The following is a 27,910-nucleotide window of genomic DNA, read 5'->3' as shown; positions in this document are numbered from 1 at the left end:
ATATCAGAGGATTGCATCTTAACTAATAAGATGTTTATTTATTAATTAACATTCAAAAGAACACTAAATTAATACTTGAAGAAAACAATTTGACACTAATATTTATCATAGAAAAAAAACAAAAAAAAACAATTTAAGTTTCATAATTTTTTAGTTATCAAGCTCCACATTCATAACCTTTAAACCCAAGACTGCAGAAAATTATGTAAATGTTCAAACCACCATTCTAAAATGCCATATTCCATATAGGAGTCGCTCTGCTGCTGTCAAAAAACTTTTTTTTGCTACATATTATACTAAATGAACTAAAAATATAAATTTCCAACAAGTGTTAACAAGTTTCAGAACTGATCTTTGTTAAAAAGAAAATTTACATTTCATAGCTAAGTAGCACTACACAAATAGTGTCAAAGAATATAGGGAACAATGATGAAAACATTAATACTATACAACATTACTAATTTACATATTTGTTCCTACATCATGATTTGATATTTTATATTTCTATTGGTTGTCATACAAACAATTATGTTAGGATATAAAATCACTACTACCTATTGTGGAATGAAATAAACTAATTTTCAAAGGCACCAAAGAAAAATATTTCTTTGATGTAAAACTGATTTCATTTTAACACAGTAAATTAGCATTAAATTCCTTAAAATATCCTATGTAATGAAATTATATTCAATACATACAATTAAATATTACTAGAACTGCAAAACTGTAAACAAATCAATGTTGATTCAACTAATTGGCATGTTTAAATTCATTGACATTTTATAGAATGTCTCATGTATTATATTTAGTATTGTTTACATTCACATATTCTAAAACTATTTACACTGCCAGTACACACTTCTGTCAGTGCAGGAAATGCTGGAATACTGTTGAACTAAAGAGGCAAACCCAGCTGGGTAGAAATTAATTTCCAAACAAACCCTCCAAATGGTAAAACTTTCACAAAAATATTTATTAGTGTAGTTATAATGTTTTTACATGTCATTAAAGTAAAAGAGTAGCTGTGATAGATTCATACCAATAAAGGAGGCAGTTGTTAAGGATGATGACCAATACAAGAAAGAAGAGTGGCTACTGCAAATGTTTATTGTTGAAATTAATATCTGGTTGCTGTTGGGCATTGTTGTTCAAACAAGGTAAGGAGAGTCTTGGAGACTGATTATTACAATATAAAGATAGTGATAATGGTGGCCGGGGAGGTGATAGATGAAAGTTGCTTTCTGAGAAAGGATGCCATGGTGGTGGATGCCGTGGTAAACTTTCATTTTGAGCAGAAGATGCAAAATTAGTACCTTTCCAATAAGGAGCAAGAGAAGAAATTCCCTGGGGATAATCGAATTGTCTATTCCATGATTCAGGTGGTAGATGCTGGTATGATCCTCTAGGGGGAGGTGGAATAGGATATTCTTTAAAGGTATTTGAGGCCAATTGAAGAAGAGGTCTAGGACCATTAGGACAAGGACGTAACAATGGCTGTCCAGGAAAAGATGGAAACTGAGGAGCACAACCAAATTCTGGACGAGGTGCCTGGAACTGGTATGATGAAGGTGGTGGTTGTAGTGGACCCCTAATGGAGCTGTGTCTAGGAACTGGGCATGGAAATTCAAGTCTTGGTCTGAGGAATGGGTTTCTACCAACTGATGATCCTTGTAGATGGCTGCATCTAGAATTCTTATCTTAAATAGGAAAACAAAATTGTGCAGCAAATATACACTATATCAGGTTAAGCACTTTATAAAACATTCCAAAAATTCTTGTGAAATAATTAAACCTTACAAGGAATAATGAATGTTTAACCTGTAAATTATTTTTCACAAATCAAAAATTATTTATCAATTTTTAACAATTTAGAGTTCCAATACAAAACAATTAAATTTCAAACTGATTTCTAAGAAACTACAGATTTATTGAAAATAGAAAAATCAATCCAATAATTAATGTTAATTATCAGTATTTGAGAAAACACAAGAAGATAAATCATTGTCTTTTTGTTTCGTTTTTACCAAGGTCAATATCCATTACTTTCACAAAAATAAAAGTGTGCAAAAGTTTAGTAGATGAAGGTTCCTTTCACTAATGTTTATTTGTTAAAAAATGCTTGAGAAAAAATGTGTATTTTTTAAATATTATTGTTAATGACAACACAATCAGTACCTCAAATATTTTTAACTTAAATGATTGGCTGCATATTATCACTTCTTGTAACACAAATTTGAACTAAGTGATGCAACTGACTTCAGTGCATTATTTTACATACATTTAGCTTTGTATTGCTCAATATTTTACATAAACAAATCACTAACATTAATATGTACCATCAAAATTATGTTTGAATTCCTTTTTCTTTAATTGTTTTCCTTTTGGATCCTCTTCATTCGTTTTCTCATGGTTACGGTTCTTTGCAACATGTTTCTGTTTGAATTTCTTTTCTTCATCATCATCAGAGAATTCTTGTAACTGGCAGAAATGGTATTTTCAAAGAATAAACATACAACTATTATCAACTTTATGAAATATATTTTTTCAACAAAGGTTTCCTTTTTTTTTGTTTCTAACAATATTTTTGCACGAGTGATAACCTTATCTTGGTTATTTTCCTTCAAATGTGCATTGTGTTTTGTTTTTTTTAAACAAGGCTGAAGATACAATGTATGAAAAGCAAATAAATGACAATAATTTAACTATTTCTCATTTAGTAACTACACACATTAGGGCTGTACTTCCAATACTTAAGTGTTGATTTTTTCAATACAAAATTTTTGTAACTTGTATTTTAACGCGTATAGATATTGTACTATAATGTTTTAAATTTTATATATAGTGCATTTATTAATTTGCAATGAATTGTCTTTGACATTAATACTCACTGCACAAGGTAATTCTGCATTGTCCTTCCATGATGCATCAGATCCTTTCAACCTGCAAAACACCAAAAACCTTAGGCACAAAAAAAACAGTGACAGAAATATACTTCAATCTGCACAATATGGAAAATCTACGTACAATAGTTATATAATGCTGGTTTCATATTCCTAACTGAATCAAGGTCTTTTAAAATAAACTTTCAACTTACTGGCATGGCACCACAAAATGCTACATAATAAAAATGATTTTAATACAATACTATTAAAACTATTTAATGAGTTAATGCTAACTTTTTCATTGGCAGTCATGTGTTAAACATAAAAAATACTGTTACTTAAGCAGAATAAATGCTTTCAATATCACCAACTAACAATACTTTAAACTGATATAATGTAAATTCAAAATTACTCTTATCTTTAATAAGCAACAAATTATAAAAAGTAACTTGTGTTCAGAAAAATTTATTAGACTAAAACATTCAAACATAACTGCAATGTAATCAAAAAAAAGAATGTAAATCCAATAAAGCACAGAAAAACAAAATGTTAATAATGTTCACACTATAAATGAGAGAGAGAGAGCATGTGTATGCGTCCCTCTCTCTCTCATGAACCGTTTTTAAAAATGGAAAGAGGTGAACAGGACCACTGTGTTTGATTCAGTACATTAGCCATATCTCAACAAAATAAAAAGATAGAAGGTTCTTATTTTATATTATAATTTGATAATACTAGTAACTTGAGTGTTTAATTTGCATGTGATTATAGACTTGGTATTTTGACATCACAAACACCTAATTTTTAAACAGTGCTCCATTCAGCATGTGACTCACTAAAATCTATATTTAGGTGTGTTCTTTAAATATTTAATTTTAAATTCAGGAATTAACTCATAATATAAAAATTTGAATTATAATCTACAATTTGATTCCAAACATATTGACATAAATTCATAAAATTATAGTTCAATAAAATTGTGAATGCAAGTCAACAAAAATGATGACGTGATATTTGACCCATGACCTATAGCATTAGGATTAAATTCTAAGATATCAAGAAGACATACTTGCGTAATTGTTCTACAAACACATAGCTGGTGATATCTTCATGAGTAGGAGCATAATACACTGGCAAGCCTATCGAAATTTTCTTTTCCACAATTTCACAGTGATTATTAAATCTCACTGCATAGGATGGTTGTAGAACAGGTCCAAAAACATCAAAAATCTGAAAGAAAGTTGTTAAACAATTTTATGTATTTTCTACAACAAAAACAAACTTTGTCTAAATACTTTTTACTTCATTAGCATGGCAACTGAACTTAAACTACAAATACATTTCAAATTCTTGTTTATTCAGAATTCAAATAAATATCAGGAGTACTCAGAAAATCACGTTTTATGTAGGAGTAAAATATAACCTCCAAGTAGGTTTCCAATTAAAAACCAAAACCAAAAAAGAAGAAACATGAAATCAACTCCCTGCAAAAACAAGTTGCAAAATTAAACAAATGAATACAATATAATTGACACACTAAAAAATAAATGTATTTATAGAAGTTAGAATAAAAGAGCAATTGAGTAACATGAACAAATAAATCTATAAACTTGAATCTTAAGTCTTGGTTTGTTTAGTATAGAATGGTGCTATGTTCCTGCCACCCTTCATTAAGACAAAATTTTTAAAATTATTCCATTTCTCACAGTTCTTAGTTTAGGAGCCAATATTAAGTAACACTAAGTTTCCTTGTTTTCAAAGCATGAAAAATGTGAGTTTGCCTGCTGACAGTTAAACTTTCTTAGAAGGAAGGTAACTGAATCACAGTCTGAAATCAGAAGGTTTGTGGACAGACCTGATACTAAATCTTCATGAACAAAAGCTTGATTTGATAAGTTGTTGTTGATTAATTGGTCAATTAAGCCAACAAGCTAGTGGTTAGGGCAGTTGTTGATTTGCACAATCACTAAATGAAGGAAAATGGCAGTTCTTACTTTCCAAGCTACCAAAATGTTCACCTTGTGTTATTTCCAATATGATTACCAAAGATAGGATGATCATTTGATTGTGCCACCAACAACTGAAAGACCTTTGTGACCTTTACTTTCCAAAATTTTGGGTGATAATTCAAGATGTCATGTTTTTATTACACAGTAAAATTACCACTCATGTACTATGGTAGAACATTTGTTGATTCAAAGATCGACTGAAAGAATGTTGTGACCCCTTGATTTTCAAAATTTGAAGATCATTACCCCTTTTCAGGATAGCTATAGTTCTCCAAAACTAGTAGTGGGAAGGCCTTAAACTGTGCAAATGCTCAGTCACATGGTAAAAGATTGCTAAATAAATGAGCATGGCAACCTTTGCTTTCCAAGCTACCAAGTGGTAGTGGGGAGGTCATGTATGCACCACATGGTGCAACTACCATTGACACATCATGCTAGAATAGTTGTTGGTTGAAAGACAAAGGGTGTTGCAACTCCTTGAATTCCAAATGCTAAAGTGATTTATCTTGTGAAAATCACACCCTTTAGGTAATAACCATGATTCATTGTTACAAACTTGTAGCAGGGTTTATCTTAGAAATGAATTACCCACGCACTTACTAAAAATATGCATAACTCTTATAAGGAGAATGAAAAAGTAACTGAAGTGAGCAACCTTTGAGTGGAACAAGTACATTTTACTGGGTTCATGGCATTTACTTTTCTGTGAAACTACACATGTAATTCAATGTGTGTTAATTAACAGTTAATTAATCAATGAATTAACATTCTACAGTTGGTGTCCAGTTAAAACAGTATACAGACATTTACTGTCATCAGATATATGTAGAATGTAATGGCAAGGGACTGAAGTGATATATATGGTGTAGACAGTGAAAGTGACATAACTGGCACATGGTATTTTATGCTGAAAAGTCTAGTTTGGCTAATTTTCACCAGAAAGTTTATTTTGTAAAGCTTATGAAAGTGTTGACTTACACCACTCAAAAATGGCAACAGTTACCAACAGATTATGGAATTAGATTGTGCATGTATGCCATTACCATGGCATACATGCCTGTGGTAATCTGTCAAAAGCTGTTAGTATACAAAATGACGTGTACATGCTTCATCTTTGTATGTACATAAATGTTTACATTTACATGTATCCTTAGCCTAGCATGTGTGTATGAAACTTCACAGTCATTCATAATTTTTTTAACAAATGAATTGCTTGTGGAGAACAAGGAGAAACTTGAATACTAATTTAATATGAACTTGGATAGTGTTATGAAGTCGACTGTGGGTGGTAGCTTGTAAGTCATTATTTGAAGAAATGGTAAATTTTCTTTACATTTAAACTTGTTAGAATCTTTTGAAAAGTTTAACAGTTATTAGGATTTCTTGAAATTGATACAAAGAAGTCTTGCACCACACCCACGTGTTGTATTTTACAAGTGTTGACCAACTTTATTTCAGTTGGATAGAGATAGCACATGGGTAATTAAGATGAAAACTGAAATTCACAAACACTATAACTGGCATAACAAATGTAAGGTGGTTATACTCAGGTTCTGTTTGATTATGATGGAATATTTTTGTAACTGTAGTTCTGAAAAATTATGCTCGAGGTTATCTTTTCCTTTCATGTTTAGGGGTTAACTTACCAGAGGGTCATACCAAACTGGTTTTAAATAGCCTTCATCTTGGTCTTATCAGTTCAACACTAAGCACTTACTTTTGTTTTATTTTTTTAAATGTAATGCAGTGTTAATTTTAATGTTTGTCAACGTGTTTTTTGTTATTGTAATTACCAACAATGTTGAGTTGATGAATACTTACTAGAGTGGTGCTGCTCATGACAATAATGACCCCACAATTATTAGAATAACTAATTAAGATCAGACAATATAAAGGAGAAATAAAGACATTATGAAATGTCTTACTTTGTAACTGCATATTAAAGAGGTTTGCAAATATCTACACTGGAACTGTTAGTCTGTTGTAAAAAATAAATAAGAAATTTAAACATCAGAACATACATTGATCACGTTCATCTGCACTAAAGTAATGACTCCTGTACATTACCTGTTCATCTATACAATTACATAAAATACAAAATAATCTGAACACCTGAAAATCTAAAACATTAAATACTACATTATTTTCACAATTTAGAGAGAACTATGCATGAAACTAGAAACTGAAAACATTCTGGAATACACAGAACTAATACATAAATAACTGTACATCCAATCAGATGTTAATAGAATTAGTTTGTAATGCATGTCTGCATTAATAAAAGAAAGTCTACACAAACCTTAGACATAAATTAGCTAATTCTATTTGTCATGAAAACTATCATTACTGTATAACCACTACTACTAGAATATTAAACAGGAAGTCTGATAGTGAAAGTGGTACAAAAGTACCATGACAATTCATTCATAAACACAAACTGTAGAATACTATGCCATGTTCTGATGTCTAGTTCACTCAATCCTGCAATGTTTCAGGACAACATATCAAGTATCATTATGACTTTCATGTTATCAAAATAAGTTTGACAAGGAGGCTATGGTTGCACAACAAACTCTCAACCTGTGACAGTCTCCATCTATTTTGTTTTACTTACCACTAATACAAATTTGAGAATATGTAGGGACACACAACTATCAGCACACATAGTAAGGAAAAATACTGACAACAAGTTATGTGCAAGTTCCTCTTTTCAACATCTGGAATAGCAAAATACTTACATATCACCAGTGCATATGTGAACTAAAACATGACAACATTACAAGTGAATAATTCAATGACTTAAGAGTTGACTGAATCAATTCACCACTTTTGTCAAATAGACTAAAACAACAAAAATTCTATAATTAAAACTATGCTAATAGTTAAGAAAATGAAGGCTATGATTAAAACTAATTTCAGCTAAATTAACAGCACTGTCTTAATGTATTACTGTATTGTGATTACATTTTCATAAATACAGTGAAACTCCATAATAACATTATAGTTAGGGTCTCATCCTCTCATCCACCCATAATCCTGTATACTTCTATATTAATGATTTTTATATGTTCACAATGCATGCTAGGCTCTAAAAACTAATCACTGCATTAAAAGTTTCAAAAGTACAGGCCATTAGCATTTTAAAATAAAGCCCAGTTTCATCACACTTGTAAAACTTTTTAGCTAGTCATGCTCTTCTAACAGTGATTTCTGGAAACGAGTTGAAAGCTTTATCATTTGACAAGTAAATTTCATCACATGCACTTTTTAAAATCAACTGAAGAATCCATTGTTGGTTTTGAATAGGGAATTGGTGTCACTGATATCATTTTTTCTTTGTTGACAACAATAAAAGACATGCTGTTCTCTAACACAAGATTTGTTCTTTTAGTCAGTCTAGACATAAAAAAGAAACTTAACAAGTTCAAGGTTTTTGAAGACAACAAGTAAACAAATAACTTCAATCATGCAATTTCAGGAAAAATATGATTTGTGGTCGTTCTTTTACAGCAGATACACACAATGGACTATCTGCATTTTTGCAGAATTTAAATATTTCAAGAATGAAAAAGAATACCTGAAACAACTATAATGTACACATACAATAGAGCTTGACATACATTATTTGAATTTCTCACAAGTTTGTTCAATTTTGGATTAATTTACACATTTTGTTTTCTTTTTATCTACCAAGTTTTCTTTCATTGTTTGGTAATATACTCAAATTGTTTATATTTTACATGCTTTATAATTGTGTTAGTGTTTGTTCTTTAAAGAACTAAGAAATAATGATAACACAATCTTTTTTTCCTATACTATTTAATAGCAAAAGAAATATCACCTCTCCCAGTGGTTTGCCACCAGCAAGGAAAAGAACAGAGTCCAAATCAAGAGCAGGCATATTTTGCAAGGATTGCACTACAACTGTGAAAGACAAATTATAACAGTTACTTAACGAAACAATTAGTTGACAGTATAAAAAAAGATAACTCACAGCTTATAGAGCAGTTAAACATGGAATCAAACAAGCAACATTTTATAAAAGTAGGTTCAGTTTAGCAGCATTTTCCTTAAACTTAATCTCATGACTCAGTTGGTGAATAAGCAAACTCTTTCATACAAAGAACTTCTTCAAGTTAATACCTCAGATTAACATTAATGAAAATGCTATTGAATTACTTGAATTCAGCTGCTTGCCTTGGCTGATCTTGCTTTTTACTTTCTTCTCAGAGAACTCTGACGGGGCTTGCATCCTTTATTATTATTTTTTTTTTTATGGAATAATGGTATAACATTGAATTTCAGTATGTTCAGAAGGACCCTAGATTTAGCTGTTATATTACGAGAAAATCAATGCAGAACAAATATTTATCAATATTTTTTGTCCTGCTTAAACAGCCCCATGAGGCTGAGAAGAAACTTGTACCATGGATGTATGTATTACATGTTAATTACCATATGCTTTTGTGCCAGTACATAATGCAATTTTATCCAGTTTAATACTGATGAAAATTTAGGTACTATTAATTTTCATGGTATATTTTCTTATCCTCAAGCCGTACATTTCATATAATATAGCAACGCTCTTGAACCAGATGTAAAGAAAGCTTTAAAAACAAAGAATCCACCTGCATGCTCAGTTATATGAACCACTTTGTTCCCAAACACCATTTTCAACATACGTATTTGTTGTTAAAAATAATATACCACAACTGCTTACATTTTTTTATTCCTTGTTTTATTTAAATAAAAGCCAGTGAACATGTAACAAAATTACTATGCAACTTTTATTTTTTCTTTGCACTTAAACTGACCTATTGCTAAACTATTTACTGCTCAAAAGTTAAATTATAAAATTTTTCTTTTAGTTTATTAATCGGAAAACTTGATTACATTAACCCTTTTGGTGGGGTTGGTGACCACAGTCGACTTGAAGGCTCAGCGCAGCAGGCAACCTTCCTTTATTCCTGTTATGCTTATGTATTGAATTTAACATATATAGTATTGGGTACAATCACTGAATATTTTAGGGACTTTTGTTCAATTATTGCCAATATAACATGCTTTTAGTACTGATACCGTAATTAGTTGAAGTATCAAACATATATATTCAGTGCCATACCAAACATTAAAAGTTATGTAGCACCAAAAGGGTTAATGAAATTATACATGCTAATTTAAATCATTCCTTTAAATTACTCAAGAATAGACTTTGCACATTATATACTAACAATGCATATCTTAAAGCCTAAGTTTTCATAGTAATAAATTTATATCTTGCATTTTATGAAAAACTTTACCAAAGTGCAAAATAACTGAGTTTTCTTTAAAATTACCTGAAAGGTGTAAATCTAGATATATAATGTTAATTTGTGAAAAAAAAGTTAAATGCAACTAAAACATTTAGTAGTACACAAGTCATAAAATACACTCAAAACAATTAACCGAATAAACAGAATTTACTCAATATATTCCAACCTAACTGATCCACAATTCCAGATATGTCTCCAATATGTTGCATTTCTTCTACAGGAATTGAAATATGCAAGTCTTCAACAAGAGGTAAATCCTAGAGAGGATGAAAAAGACTTAATGATAAGAAAATCTATTTGGGTTTAAGTACAAAACTACACAACTGGTTATTTGTAGACATCCTTAGGTACCATACTCCTATTTTTCATTTTATAATCACTAAAGTTTGCTGCTAGCACACCAGTAGAGCAAAGCTATTATTTATTAATTTGTAAAAACTCAGAAATTTGAAGATAGGCAATTTAATGCATTAATGTTCTGCAAGAGCATAGGCTATGGACTGGCCAGTGTCACTACACAAAGAAAGGATCAATTTGATTTAAATTTCTGTATTATGTCATGCTTCCTTGTACAGGTGTAAGAAAGAAATGTTCATAAAATACAGATGACACAAAATTCAAGTTTAGGTAAGAACATAGAAAATCCTGTCTCAATCATGAACTTCCAAAAATTAATAAGAAAGTAATTAGTTTTATGTATCAAAGCAAACACTGCTCATTTGGTTTTCGAGAGTTGTTTAAATAATTCATTACAAGTCAGTATACAGCAATCTACTATCAAGGCCCAAAACAATTTTTTTTTTTTTTAAATCAGTACAGCAGAACTATCATATGGTATGAAATATGTCAAACAATAGGAAATAACTGAACTGTAGCTTTTGTTATACATTTAGCCATCACGTATATATTTACCTCTCTCTCAAAACCCATATATAATAAACACACACCTTTTTAGAGAGAAAAATATACCTGATGATTACAAAGTTATACTTTTAAACAAAATGGATTTAATACTTGATGACATTGGGTTTCTGAAGTAAAGAATAACTTATCTGATTAATAGACTTAATAAAATTCACATGACAGAAGATTTGTAAGAAATCCATGAAACATAAGATTAAGAAATTATTTTAGGAAACCAAAGGGAAAATGACAGACAAGGTTCTCAATAGAATTTCAGAAATGTGTGTATTACCATTATTTTTAGTTTCAGCATTTATTTATACTTTACCAAGAATGAGCGTCTTCTGCTCAAGTAGTTTTTCCATCTTAAAAACATTAAAAGATGAAAGTTTTTGTGGTATAATGAATCACTTTTGTTGAAATAAATCCATTAAATATTTTGATATACACTTTCATTACCATTTGATTATTTATTTGCTTGAATTACACTACCAGTTTGGCTTTTAAAATAGATTTAAAATGGCTATTAATAGTAATACATTTGAATATAAAATATCATGCAAAACCCCACAAACAATGGTTTGAGGTAACTTTGAAAATTAAGGATTCTTTAATGAAATATATGTAATCATATTTAAAAACCGAAAAGATCCCATAGATTTGTCTTAGAACAGCCAGCAAAATATTACACATAAGATATAATCTGAGCAATGTTTAATTTGAGTAAGTAATTGAAAATCAAGGATCACCACCTGTCAGCAAATAAAAATTGATGAATAAATGCTTGTGACTCTACTACACTGTGGGTAAACAAGTAGAATCAAACTTACAAATGTAATAAATTAATTAGGTTATTTACGTGTTACAGATAAAGATAAAATTCCCTTCACAATGTATACTTACAGATAAGTCTAATTCTCCATTTACTTTTATCTTGTTTTGAGAATATCTTGTCACTTGTTCAGTAGTTTTGTTTTCTGAAATACTGATTAGAAAAGAATTTATGTAGACATAAATAATTGAAATTTATATTAAACTTACATCATATATTTCACCACAACTTGCATTTTCATTACTTCAAAAATGTTCATTATTCAAGTTTTGAAAATTGACAACATTAAAACATTTGTACTTGTTTTTACATATGTAAAACTTGTGAGGAATATTCTCTCATATTATGATTAAATATACTGTAAATTATGGCTTGTAACAGTGGAGAGTTTGCACTATATCACTAAATAACTACCAGATTCCCACTAAAAACAATTTAATGGTAATTTCCATAAAACTGATGAATGAATATAAAATGTGCAATCACCCCAATCCTTTGGATCAGTGTTCAAGCAATATGATTGTCTAGTGAGAAATTTACAATTATCTTTTATTATTCCACAAGTATTTTCAGTAAGAAAAACTGCAAATTAAACTAACTGCAGTGACTGTTGGCAAAAAATGTTTGAATTTCAATGTAACACCTGCATTCAGCATGACAGAGCACTCAGGTTTACCAAGTAGCCACAAATATTCTTTCCACTAGGGTTCTACTTTTCTTTGTCATTTTACTCATCACAAAAATGACAGCCACCAAAGCAAGTGATTTCAGACAGCTGTTATTTCTGTAAGTTTAAAGGGGCAATATTCAATTCAAATAAATTTGACATGGTACAATAAAATAATGCATGTATATAATACTGACATAGAAAAAAAAGAAAAATACATATAAAACAAACAAAATACCAATACATGTTTCTCTCCCAATGCATTTTTTCCAAATTATGCTCTTACCTTGAAAAATATTTACTTCATTCAGTTGACAAAAAAATAAATTTCTTTTGTGTGTGAAATTCCGCACAAAAAGAAATCTGTTCTTTGGTCAGGCCTTGAAAAATCCCAAGTGCCAAATTGCCATGGTGACTAAATATTTCATTGTGGTGTTTAGTATTTTCTCCCATGTTCCAAACAGAACTTGAATCTGGAACACTTCTGGAACCTTGAAAGTCCATATCCGTTTTAGTGTTCTTTGAATCTAAAATTGAACTTTGTTTCAAGGATTCTAATGGTGGATTCAGCACTTCATGTTTTCTTCAGGGACAAAGCACTGCAGTTATACAACTCATTATTAATTTTGTACCATTTAGATTTACTTCTTTCTTTCAATTCAACACATCAGTACACATTTAAACCTACACACAACCAAGGGCAGTTAGTTCAGACAATACTATCAAGTGGTTTTTGAATATCATGCAATTGTTAGCATGCACCTGTTTCAGTGAATGTAAAAAAGAAATAGTCCCCATTTTTCAGTATATATATATATTTTTTTTGTTATTCGTTATTTCTTATGCGAGACTGGCAAATGGAGGTCAAGACTGATAGACAGTATCCCCACCACTATGTGGGTCCTATTTCTTCAGTCACCTCCAAAACCTAGGGTACATTTTGTTTTTGTTTATTTTCGAGTTAAAATAATATATCAAATTAAGTATAACAAATGTTTCAAAAAAGCCAGAATTTTTGTGAAAGAATACCAAAGCTGCAAAACATGCATAGGGACAATAAACTGAGTTGGAACAACAATGCTAAAATTACAAATGTACAAATAAAGATGCCAACTATTTCAAATGACTGAGTGTTATGATTGTAGACAGAGCCCTTTATCATTTGTGGCTACTGGGCCTGACCAATGTCTCTTAGCTGTTTATTATTATTATATTATTATTATTATTATTATAACTATTATTATTTATTACTGCTATTGATTGCTCATTTATGAATGTGTTTTGTGTATTCAATAAATAAATTTAAAAAAATTCTTTTCAACTTGTGTCTTATTTAGTCAGCTACAGCTAGGGGTAAATTATGAGCAATGATGAATTGTGTGAACATCACTTCTGCATTTATGGTTTCATATTCTGAATTCTTACTCATAAATGTCGTTATCTGCATCGTTTTTGTCTTCACCTCAGCCTTTTGTTGGCGAGATGCAGATTTTGTATATCTGGAACAATCGTTTATCCTGCAATGCGCCACAGAAAAATTGATGTGACAAACTGTACATTATGCATGACTGTCACTGACTTTTGATGCAATGACCAGATATTTTGCACTATACTATTTCCTAAATTTTTGATTCACAGTTTTAATCCTTTTAGATTTGTCAGAAACAAGGTCTCTTTTAAACATCTTTTTTCCATCCAATGTGAACAATCACATTGGTGTTTTTATGCTGCTTAGAAAACAAGAAATACCCATCTATGCGAGCACTGATTGGCTCCCAAGCACTGATGACGTAACTATGGATTCCCCCATGTACCCAGTATGGAGAAGCACTGCACTCAGACTATTGGTAAATGTCAGAGATACAAATAATTTTTATTATTTCAAGCACAAACATGATTATCACAAGTAACCATTTGGACTATATATTTTATTTATTATCAAAATTTATTTGTATCTCACTAGAAGTTTTCTTTTCACCCCTTTCAAGCCCTGGGGGGATAATTTATCACTTTATTGTATAGGCCTATATAATATATAATAATTTGGGAGTTGCAACAAGTTGTAATATTTCTCTGTATGAGCGTATAGTCGTAATGTATACACCAAAATCGTAATGGTTGGTATCTCTACAAATAAAGCACCCAGAAGCTGAAATGTATATTAACATATGGACTAAATACTGAAATTAAGCATATTATATTAAAAGTCATGCTCTACCTGATGACCATGTACCTTAATAATAGCCTTATTTCCATTTCATATGTATCTGTTGCAAGAGACATGTCCAACAATCATTCTTCTCTGAAAGCATTCTATAATGCATCTGTAGTATAAAGGCAACAGTTTCTTAGTACCAGTTTCAACAATTGAATTGCATAAACGTCCATTGGAGTTATATTCCACAGCTTTACCTGTATGTCTTCATATGGAATAGCTGAACATGAATACCCATTTCACTCTTCAGCTGCTTGAGGTATGTAATGATGTAGTTTTATACATGCCTTAATAAACCTTTACTCTGCTGACTTCATTTGTAAATAGGTATCTTTCTTGAGCATCTTTAGAGCTTCTGCCACTGACATTCATGTTAATGGATTCTCTCCTTTCACAAGACACTCCACTTTTCTTACAACTTTTGTAGTACAACTTGCCATGGTTCCCTTTCTGGATAGTCCTGATGCCCCAATTTGGTCAACCTCCCTTTGTTTCTCTAATGTCATTAAAAATAAGGAATATCCTCATTTTAAAAATTCTAAATCCCTGATTGCAACATATATTTATAACCTGAATGTAAGAATATTATGTAAAGGAAAGGGCTGTTACATACCTAATCTAAATGGGTTCAATCTTTTGGTGACACTACTATTTACAAAATACTAAGTAATGTTAAAACAAAGTACTAATACAGTCTTTCCACTACAACTTTATACCAGTCGCGACTGTCACATAACTTGCCGATTTTCATATACAACTTTCTTTTAAAAATATACTCAACTATCTGCAGTAGCTATATGTTAACTCACTTCTGCACTTGCAGTGACATGGGCACTTCAAAGATATATCCTGCTTACACTAAGGAATATGCTCATTTTCTGGGTTACTGGACTACAAAAATACAGTAACTGACTCTTGTAGAAGAAGCTCTTTGCATGCTCCTCAAATAGAAGCAACTAGAGCCACTCTTATCTAGGTAAAACAAAGTGCTCAGCATGTGTCATCTGGTTCTTGAGGAAAAGGTTTCCTTTGGGATATCAGAATTAACAAACGAATTTGGAGGCAAATCAATTAAAATTAAATGCAGCCATATAGTAACATCTTTGGTACAATGAGATTAGTTTCAGCTATAGATATAACAAAACCTTATCTTGCTGGTTAATGGAATTACTGAAAGTTGAAAATAGTCTATGAAGAAATACAAAGATGAAAGAATAATTCTTGCCCTAATAGTCTCAACATTGTTGTAAACACAACTTAGACATGAATTACAGGCTAATAACCTTATATAACAAAAATGGCTACCACATGAAATGAATCATAACATATGGATTGCCTATATAAAGATTATCGATTGGTAAAGACAGATGATCTGAGCAAAGAGACAAGAGCATAGGAGGATGCCCAAAATAAAAGATAATACTAACTCTGCATGTAATAATTGTCATAAGAGATTTATGAAGCACAGACTTACTGAACATCATAAGCATTCACCTATCACTGAACCTTGTGAAACAGGTTCCAATCCATGACTATGAAATTTGAAAAAGATATGACTGATTTTTTTTCAAATCTGCTACAAATTTGCAATGTGTCAAATGCAATCATGAATCGTTGCAAGTGAAACTGTACCAAACCTGGTACATAAAGCCAAAAAACACTCATTATTAGTATACGACAGTGCCATTAATCCAGTGCAGTCTATAAAGATGTAGTACTGCACAAGCAGGTTAAGAATCTGGATGGTGGGTTGTCATGCTCATATTACCCTAGTCCTGTGGTAATTAGATATCAGGCAGTATACACCAAGCCAAATTACCTGTGTTGCAACACATACAGAGTATGTCAAAGTTGTGGATAGAAATTAAATGACCAGCAAATTCATGTTGGCTACAGGCTTCCCAGTACTTCTTGGTGGCAAAAATATAGAAACTTTCTATAAAATACAATAGTTTTTCCAGAAAAATAGCTTAAAATATAGCTAGTTTTGGAACACCAAATACAGCAATTCTGAAAGCCAGATAAATAGTCTTTGGTTACGTGTAGATATTTTGGGCATAGATATATATGAATAACAAAAGTAACAGTACATTTAATATACAAAGAAAATGGCCTCCATCATCCCTTACACCTAACACATCCCAGCCTTTTATTATGAAATCAGATGGATCTAAATAATTTTACAGTATAAAAAATTTGCACACTTTTGCTCTGGAGAAATATAAATTTTCAGTTTTTTTCTTTAGAGAAAAATGTTTTATGCTATGAAATTAAAAAACAAAATGTGACATCTCTTCTGGTGTGATATTTCACAAGTTGGAATGTTTACAACTTTCATGTTGGTTCTTGAAATCAAAGTTAAAAATAGCTGTCAATTTACTTAACAATATTAGTTAACAAACAAGAGTTAGAAAAGCATTCCTGGTGCACAAATTAAGTATACTGAAAAGAACCGACTTTATCAATACACAACTACTCTGATCATAGCTTTAACTAACATAACTATTTTCTTGAGTACAATGTTATATAAAAAAAAAAAAAATGGCACAGTTTCACCTGAGACTGCTACACAAAATGTTTTAAAAGTTAGGTGTAGAAATCAACTTGCTCACAGAAACTGAAGTTTATTTCTTTTTTCTTTGAAGATCCACTACCAAGAAACTCATTTGATGATCATCTTTTCAGCTTCTGTTTAGTTGCCGTTATCAGATGTCTGATTTGTCTTGACAAGATATACCTTCACAAGTAGATGGGCCCTGTTTTAGATTACAAAGGGTTAAACATTTTTGTAGTAATTTATTCCTCTGTGAATGTATACTGTCTTTTGTTTTTTGTACAATGTTAATCATCTTTAGCAGCTTCTTTCTTCTTTCTCACAGCATGAAACATGAGCTTGAAATAATTCATTTATTGTCTCACTCCATTTCAGATCATACTCTATAAATAGCTCTTTAATCAATGTATCAACTGCATTCATCTCTCTCCAACTTTACTTCCTGAGCTTCCAAGTTAATTTTTTTATTTAAATTTTTCTTGTCACTTAGAAGTTGATCTCATCTCTCCTACTGTAACTGTTCTTCTCTTCCTCTAGCCTTTAACCTGTTCTTCTAGATGAGCAATACATGTGGCAAAGGACTTGCAGCACATTTGTTTCTGAATAAAATTTCAACAGGGTTCTATAGATCTTCATCCTGATACATGATCAGACTGTGGATTGTGATCCTCTCCTAATGATACTGTTTTTATTGGACTATGAGCCATCCTCTGAAATTGGATTTTGCACAAATGCCAAGCTAATTATGTAATTCTCGTCATCAACACGAGTCAAATTTTACTTGTGGACCAGCAACATGTATGTTGTCTTGCTGTGCATGTTTCTTAAACTGATGCAATGAAGTCTATGGCAATACAAGTATCTTGGTAGCAATATGCATAAGCAAAATCAAATTCATCTTTCAAAATGACACACATGTGCTTGCACTTCCTGCTCAATTTCGAGTACGGGTCATACTACCACCTTTATGGTTTGGGAAAAATACCTGTCATTTTGGCTTTTTGAATAATGGAATCTCTTTGAAAATTATGTGAAATAAGAAGTTCAGGGTTGGATGGTTTCACTTACTCGAGACAGTTGAGGCTAAAACACAATGCTCCTGTTGTCTAAATCTCTCCTTGCATGCATACAAATGAAAAGCCTTAACAGCTGTTATACATGGATAAAATATTCATCTAATTTTGGGTTTTAATCCGAGTCAGTATAATTCTCTAAACAATAGAAGTAACAGTATGTTTAACACCAATGATAAAAGAAATGGCCTCCATCAGCCTTTACGGCCACTACATTCCAAACTTTTATTACATCATTATATAGAAGCATTCTTTCATGGCACAAATCTTGAAATTTCACAGGAAAAATCTTAAAATTATAAGAATATATAGGAAACAAGGACCAAAATATAGGAGATTATAGAACTAGCTGATAACACTGTCAGGTTAAGTCTGTTGTGATTATTATACCAAGCCATAACAATTATGCCTGTTCCCCTTCTTGGTGACTAAAGCATACTACTTTCATTCAAGATACTGAAAGAAAAACTACTGTTGTTACAAACAATCATTTCCTTGATGCATGACACACAAACATATAGTTAAGTTTAAAAATGGGCATGTTTGTTGGTGCAAATTTCTTTTATAACCTTATTAATAAAAACAAGGAAAGTTCACAAACCTTTCAGGGGAACTTGATGAAGAAGAGCTTTCATCATCACTTGAATCTTCGGAAGATGATGACGGGGAAGATGTACTAATAACAGAAGGAGATTGACTATCACTCTCACTATCAGAAGACCAGTCTTCAGTTTTCACATCTCGATAAGCAGTAGTGTTCTGCATAACAGCAACATTACCTCCTTTGAAATCCACAACTTGGACTTCCTGGGATTCTCCCTTGGATAACTGAGCCTTTCCACAATGGTCCTCACATTCAGTAACCTTAACATCAGATCCTGAATTCTCCATTGTTTCTGAAATCTGTTTATTAACCAATAAATCTGGTTTCATTACAGACAATGACATTAAATTCTGTTGGAACTTTTCATTTTTACTTACATCACAGTAATCCTCTGTATCACTAATTGTAACCTCTACTTGTACATCACTATTTCTATGTATGCTTTTGATATTTGAATAAATCTGGTTTGCAGAAATTTGAGGCTGGTCTTCTGATACATCTACACATGAATGACCTTTTGTACTATCCTTCAAGTCAATTTCTCCACTTACAACACACTGATTTACAGGGGAAGTACTTAACAATTTCACAAGTTCAACACCTTTTTTAGACATTTCAGTCTTGTCTCCATTCTGATCTCCATCTCCAATACATGGATTCACTTGGAGAGATGTGGTCAAAATTTTATTTTGTTCATCATAATTGTTTGGGACAGAACTAGCCTCTTCCATACTATGAATATCTTTCAGATGATCTGTTTCTGTGTAAACACATTTTGTTTTATCAGCTCCACAGGTCAAATGGCTTTCAGAATTAGTTGCCTTAGTTAAGGCTTCCAGTTCTTTTTTCTGTTCTCTTGGTATCATTAATAAGTTTGATTCATCTTGAACTGCCTGCTTTTCAGTAACCTCATCAAGTTCTTTGACTTGAATTTCCTGGAACCTAAAAGAAGCTCTTTCTCTTGATTGGTGATCAGAATTTAATACAGACTTATTAGGATTAGACACTAATCCCAAGTTTCTTAACTCCTGTTTTTCCATATCCTAAAAGCTTGATCATTATCATAAGTGATGCCAACTGACTTATAACATTCTTAAAAATAAAATCTGTATTACATATGTATATCAGAAGTTACTGTCCATAATTGGCACTTCTTGCATATATCTACATAAAAAGGAAAGTACAGATTAAAAAATCACTTAATAAATTATTTCCTACAGCAAATAAGAGTTACAAAAGCATTACATGTATGTTTATAAAAACAAGTTTAAGAAACAATTCAACTGAAGTGTGCTACCACAAAGATTTTTAAACAATTTTTAACTGTTATCAAGAACTGAAACAATTATATTTTAGTCTTTTTCATGTATTGGACTTGATACATTTGAAAGGCAAACAAATTACTCTACAAAAAAAAAAAAAAAAAAAACCCAAGAGCAAAGTTACACTATCAATTATTTTATCACAAATTTCCATAACATATATATATATATTTCCTCTCTCCCTCCTTACCAGTTTATGAAATTACATGTAACCAATTTTTGTCAGAGCTCATAAAGATAGCCATTTTATGCAGATCTAATGTAAATCAAATTATTACTGTTGTAAATTACTATCTCATTACTCTTAAGTGAGGAATATATCTATCTATAAAAGATGCAAATATAGTTATGTAAGAAAACGTTTCTCTTATCAAAAATTTTCATTCTCACCAAATACATGTGAAAATTACAATAAGGATAAATAAATACTGAACTCAAACAATAAGAGGATGCATATGTAAATTAATGAATAATTAGCTGTGTGTGACTAAAAATAAAAATCAGACCCCTCAAACAAAAAGACTTAACTACAAAGTTTGGACAATGCCTTGCTGAAAGTCATTAAATGCCATGATGATACAAAATTTTTGGCTGTGTAACAAACTGGTAATATTAATGACTTCGCTAATCAATACTTTATAGCATTCTAGTAACAAGATAGCAACTTAAATTTGTAGGATGGTTTTCCTCAAATATACACAGAAATAATTGGTTTTAATTAAATACTTATTCACCATTATTACCCTACTATTACAAAGATGTTATGGATTTGAGTAATAACAACACTTAATATACTTTGAAACCAACATAGAATTTATTTCATTAATTTTTATAACAGTGATATATTAAAATAAGTTATTGCATATAACATGTTTTACTTATGTTATTCTATATAAACATGTACTTTTAGGTAGTAATTTATACTAATATTTTCTAAGTTTTTTCATTTATAATCACAATTGGCAATGACTTTCAAAAATTGTTTTTCGTATAATTTCAACTATCTTTATGAATACAAATTTAATTGTATTTATTGGTTTGTAGCATCATTCTTCTATCTCTACTCTGACACGTTTTTAGTTCCAATAATCTCTAGTTTTGCCACCATCTTCCTCTTCCAAGAATGTGGCATTATTGCCAGAAAACAGATTCTTCATATACTCATCCTCCAATCAGAGTTCCTTTGACTAAAATCTCTATGTTGTGTGCTTTGTGCAACAGCATTTCATCATATGCTGCTAATCTTAGGCCTATCAACACTTGCATCTTTACTAGTTTTCATGCTATAAACTGCATTATCTTTTTCAATTGTCCATGCACTTACTTGCTCTTGTATCATTAAAGGCATCCTATTTCACACAATAATTAAACATTTTGAAGTCTTGTACTAGTTTCTAACACTACCCTTATCTAATCTAACTGGATAATGTTTTATCACATTAGATTATGCTTCATATCACTTAACATGCAAAATAAAAAAAGATAAAATACAATACTGACCATGCTTATGTTTTTTACTGAAAAGCACAGCAGCTTAGAGAATTTCTTGAAACTAATGAATCATTCTTAATTTTAAAAAAACTTTTGGCATGTTTTTAGCTGTTTACTCTTGAGGGACTGCAGTTTAAATTTTCCCCTTTTAGATATTCAGAAAATATATTTGTTCATGGAAACAATTAAACACAAGGAGTTGTGATGATTGGTATTTATGCACCTGTATGCCAAGTTAACTCTCACTGCCAAGAGTACACACATATTCCCCCTATGAGGACATCCTCCTCATATCCAAGACCTCAGTATTATCAGTGTAGTTCTGCAATTTATTAACAATTCTTCAACAATGAAACAAACCAAAAACAGCAATGGTACCAACACTATTCCACAGAGATTGCATTAATCCAGGTTGACTAAACTCTATATTTTGAAATCATCTGTTTTCTTTTCTTTGTTCAAGTCATTTTGTGATCCTACAAGCCAACTTATTCCCCATGCCTATACAGATAACTTTTTAATAAGACTTCCATCTATGGAATCATACTAGTAACCTTCCTCTGTACCATTTTCAATAAATATCTTTTCTTGTATAAAGAAACAAGATGTACACAGTTTTCCAAGAGGAGTATAACAAGCAATTTGTAGAGATAATTATCTGTTTTAGACTTTTAACCAATGAATTTATTAATAAACTAAGATTTCATGAATTCTACTACTTGCAAATGAGTATTGTCTCATTGGCTCCAGTGACTTATTCACCATTATGCTATATTAGTTTGTTATAACCAAAAACAGGCCAAAACAAAAACAAAAAGCAAAAAACACTGCACTAATTGAAATGATCACAGTACAAGCTATAATGTGAAATATAGCATGTGCCCTGGATTTTGGAGATAACTGCTGAAGGACCCTCACTGCAGTGGGGATACACCTTCTATCAGTCTTAACCTCCATTCACTAGTCTCACATTAAGAAGTAACAGCAATAGATATAGAAACAGAAATTAGGAAAGTGAGATGTGGGTGCTCACCCCCACATCTATATCACCCTTCACTGCCTACAGATAGTTTTAGGAAGGTGACTGCTCTTCAAAGTGAAGGAAAAATTTAAAAATAAAAATAAGAAAAGTTACTAACATTTGGGGATAAGTAAGCTAAATAAAGTTACCTCTTGTAGTTAGTATTCCAGCCCCCCATTATTGTAGAAAAGCACTAACTGGCAGTGCAAAAAATGAATTATGCTAGTATGAAGGGTTCCATTGAGTTATCTAAATTAACTGGTATAGCTCCTAACCACCACTCATTAAGTTTACTGTAACTATCATGCTCTAAACAAGCCTTCATATGCAGCAAGGTGTACATCAACATAAAGTAGTGCCAAGTTGTTAAGTGACCTTATTCATAACTAACAATTTTATCAGAAATTAAGTAAAATTTCTCTCATTTTTATTTATATTATTTAATACATTCTTATATTTTTACTGAACAGTTTAATAATTTTAATGTGTTTTTATTATTTTTTTGTATTAGTATTTCAACATTACTGATAAAATATTGTAATTTATTATAATACCTGAATAACTAAAAAGTTGTAATTTACAACAGAATAGTACGGTACATTATTATTAAAAAAAAGTAAACTGTAAATTTGAAAGATAAAATATTTTCTTTTATCAACAATATTTACATTGATATCCTTATCAATTATTTTAATATATAAATCTAAATAATGTATTTCTGTACTTGATATTGAAGTATTTTCAATTTCTAATTCTGCTGGATAGAGTGTTAATAACATTATTTATTTCAGAACTATTTTTACTAATTAAATCATCTATATATCAGTAAGAAAAATATCTGGATTTGTGTAATTTTCAATAAATATATTCTCATAATAACAAATATAAATTTGCTATACCAATAGAATAGTTAGCTCCCATTGGAAACTCCTATTACTTGTTTAAAAACCTAGTTATTGAAAAATATACAAATATTGTAAATACAGAAACTTAATACATCTTTTATGTTTTTTGAGCTAAATTTTCTTTCTTCCAGTTCTATAAAAGGATAACAGAACTGTTTTATTAATGAATTTAATAAATCAAGCACAGTGATTAGGGTTGATGTTTTAGAGATATTAAAATGTACTTTAAGAGGTTCAAAATAATTTCAGTTTTATAGGGTCTACTTTAATAGTGTTGGAATTTGCTTTAGGAATTATAGTACAGAAAAAAAAAGCAGAGGAGACAGAAATAATAGATGCAGAATTAGTAAAAAATAATTTAAAAATCTTAAAGTTAGGTTAAGCTCAAAAAGAAGATATCTTAATGTGGTGGGTTGGATATAAGAAATTTAGGAAATAGCATTTGCAGAAGCACGATTAACTTTTACCCTTTGCTGATCACATTATGGATTATAGAAACCTCACAGCAAACAGAATAACTGATGACAAAGTTATAATAAACTTAAATTTCTTATATATTTACATTAGGAGTCCTTAAAGTAACTTTCTGGAATTAGAAACTTTATTCTTGCCTTTTACATAAGATTTCCTTGATATTACTGTGTTTTGGTGAATAAATATTATGAAACCATTATGAAGTGTTTTATACTCACATGACTTTAGAAAGACTTGACATAGCATAGCATTGAAAACATAATTGAGAAACAATAATTTACTGTAAGTACTATACTTTTTAACTGTGAATTAACTAAAATGGTAAATTTTAAATAAAATATATTTATAGTACAATGAATTCATTTGTTAAATACTACTACAAAAATATGTTTTTAAATCCTAGAATGTTTAGGTAATATAATAGTATATTACTTTTTCTGAATAGAAAAGCACAACACTGAGTTGAAACATTTCATATGACATGGGAAATTTACAGTTCAGGCTCTGAATCAAGTGAGTAACTAAAACTAATAAATAACTGTCCACTGTTTAAAAGCTGTTGCATCTTTTCAAAGAATGGAAGGTATGCAAACTTACTACTACTTTCTATTGGTACATGAATCGTGGAGAGATACCAAAGGATTGGAAGTTGTCTAAAGTAACTCTTCTTTTCAAAAAAGATAAAAATTGTCCCAGTAATTATAGACCCATTATTCTTACAGAAATTTTTGGAAAAGTTTTGAAAAGTCTGTTAAAAATACTTTGCAAAGTCATTTAGGAAAGTTTAGGATTTTAGCAGATAGTCAACTAAAGGAAAAGCTTATCTTAAAATATTTTTATATTCTTTGAAAAGGTTACTACACGTGTAGATGAAAAAAAGTGTAGATTTGGTGTATCTGGAGCCCCATAAATCATTTGATAAGATGTCAGAAAAAGAAACCGGCTTTTTTAAAAGTCTCTATATGCATCAGAGACAAGTTATCAAATTGAATAGAAGAGTGGCTAGGTGGAAGAAAGCAGAACGATTATTACAAATAAGAGTTCAGTCAACTAGATTAATGGCACAAGTAGGATACCTCAGGGCTTAGTCTTTGGACCTTTGTCCTTTTTTATTTACATCAATGATATAATTGAATGAGCAATCAACAAATTACTTAAATATGCAGATAATATCAAGATCTTGGGTAAAGAGGATGCTTCTCATTTATAAAAGGAATTAGATCATTTAGTGAGTTTAGGAAATAAATGGCAGATGGATTTAATTATAATAAATACAGAATAATGCATGTGGGTTATCAATTTGAATTTTAAATATAACTTAGATAGAAGTAACCTTAACAATATTATGAAGGAAAGGGATCTTGGTGTAATAGCCAATCAGTCTCTAAAATCATCCAAGCAGTATGCTGTTGCTACTAGTAAGGCACATATGATCCACAAAAATTTTAAATACAAATCTATAGGGGTTATGGTTTTAATACACAGGTCACTACTTAGGTCACATTTGGAGTACTGTGTTCAGTCTTCAGTTAATTACCTTAGGAAAGACAACAAACTGTTGGAAAAGGTTCAGAGAAGGGTTACTAGAATGGTACCTGGAATTAAAAAGTTGTCATACAAGGAAAAGCTGGAATTTCAAAAATTGTTTTCTTTTGAAAAAGGAAGAGTTGGGGGAAGATCTAACCGAGGTGTTTAAAATTGTAAAGGAAACTTATAGTGTTGATGATTTTTGTTCTTCTTGAAATTTAGTAAAGAGAATAGTCAAACTAGGAAACAAATTTTCACAAGGTAGGAATCATCTTCAGCTAAGAAAGTTTCATTTTTCTAACAGGGTAGTTGACCTTTGGAATGGGTTACCTTCAGATGTTGTAGAAGCAGTAGATATAAGTTTAAGAAAAACACTTGATAAGTTTAAGAATGATAATGTTTAGGTTTTTTTTTTAATTATCTGAATTTAATTTAGAAGATAGAACAGCCGAGATGGATCAAGAAATCCCATTTTGTCCCAAAATGTTAACATCCAAATAATATTTTCCCCCTTTTATGGTGTGAAACATGCAATGGTTTCTATTTAAAAAATAAATGACTTAAATTCTGGCTATGGAATTCTTTCTAATACTTGAGGACTAGAACAAGCTTGACCTGCAGGCTGCAGTTGCAAAACCGTAAAAACCATCATAGTGTATACTTGTACAATGTATCCAATTCATAAATACAATAGGTTATGAAAAAAAGTATATATACATCATTTAATGAGAGAATGATTATTTCTTTGTAATATAGGTGTATTCAACTAAATTATAAATTGCTTATTTTTACAGCACAATAAGTTTTATTTTTTAATAACCACCTTATGAATATTGTGAAATATTGTCCGATATCTCCTACATATAAATTATTCATGTACATTGATACTTATTGTCAAAATCGAAAACGGGGTAATATTTAAATAACTTTGACACTATATCGGTAACAATGCATCCATAAATATAAGAACAGCAATTAGCATTTTAAAAACTGAAGTTCGTTTTCACGAAAAGCTTCACCAATTATAGAAAATATTAACAAAACTTACATGTTTCAATTAAATTAATTTACAGTTTAAAGGGGAAAAAAAGTTTGTTTTTATCACTCCACAAATACAACAATAAATATACGTTTAATCAAATGGACTTTCTGATATTTCCTTCTCACCTACGATTATTCATTACTAATGTCAAAATAACGTAACTTTTATATATAACATTTGGCAGGATCTTCGAACTTAGCCTAACTCCAAAACAAAGTGAAATATTTTAAAGAGTTGGAATTTTAGAATAATTATTTTAAAATGATGAAGCGCAATTAAAAACTTAAAAATATTTACCAAAATCTTGTAAACGCATATAGCAAAGAACTACCAAACCCGTCGCAACGCCATTATATGTATCCCACGTGTGTGAAATTAGTGCCATCTAGAAATATTTATTATTTTAAAATGTGTTCTAAAAGAGAGGGAATTGAGAACCTTTTTTTTTTTTTTTTTAAGTTGAATTCACTATATATTTAGCTCTCTGTGTGTTTCCATTATAAATTTAATATGTATATATTATATATAAAGAAAAATGGCAAGATATAATGAGAGGCCTTATACAGGTTTTTGAGTTTAATATTTGCATAAAACTTTATATTTACTAATATAGAAAAGCACAACTGAGAGGATTAAAATCATTTTATTTACACTGTTCACCTAATGTTTCGAAATATGCTTATTCCATTATCATTGAAGTCTGAAAATAATGTGTCTTTGACATATAAGTATAAATAATGTAAAGTTTTAATGATGTTGGAAAACTACGAAGCTAAGAAACATTCAGAATGACTGAGCACTATACCGAGTTAACATAAATCAACTACAAAGCACTGAAGATACTCTACCTTTCGGCATTTCAATCTGACTATTCGTTGGTAAAAGATAAATACAAGATTTGGCAAGTAGTTTTGATTAACTGCCTTTTCCCGAGTTACCTTCTTTAAGCTGGAGACGGCTAACGCAGATATTCAAAACCAGCCTTTATTACTATTAAAATCTAAAAACCTCTGTTTTGACAATCTAAGATATTTTGGTGTTGCAGGATAAACGCAATAAAAGGATTAAATAATCAAG

The 27,910-nt window shown here is 30.5% G+C and overlaps 1 protein-coding gene across 1 annotated transcript; it reads right to left on the bottom strand.

The window, feature by feature from the left end:
- Position 1: 1 nt before the first annotated feature.
- Positions 2–27,210, bottom strand: LOC143234040 (uncharacterized). The gene is made up of 9 exons (XM_076471060.1): positions 27,131–27,210; positions 19,049–20,215; positions 12,010–12,091; positions 10,370–10,460; positions 8,733–8,815; positions 3,952–4,112; positions 2,889–2,940; positions 2,337–2,478; positions 2–1,697 (listed from the first exon to the last, which is right to left on the bottom strand). Exons 2-9 carry the CDS (start codon positions 20,089–20,091, stop codon positions 1,093–1,095), a joined length of 2,259 nt encoding a protein of 752 aa, XP_076327175.1. The 5' UTR covers positions 20,092–20,215; positions 27,131–27,210; the 3' UTR covers positions 2–1,092.
- Positions 27,211–27,910: the final 700 nt, after the last annotated feature.

This window comes from Tachypleus tridentatus, chromosome 12 (assembly GCF_004210375.1).
Source record: "Tachypleus tridentatus isolate NWPU-2018 chromosome 12, ASM421037v1, whole genome shotgun sequence".
Classification (NCBI taxonomy): domain Eukaryota; kingdom Metazoa; phylum Arthropoda; class Merostomata; order Xiphosura; family Limulidae; genus Tachypleus; species Tachypleus tridentatus.
The sequence above is the reverse complement of the archived record's forward strand: the minus strand, read 5'-3'. Positions and strand labels throughout refer to the sequence as shown.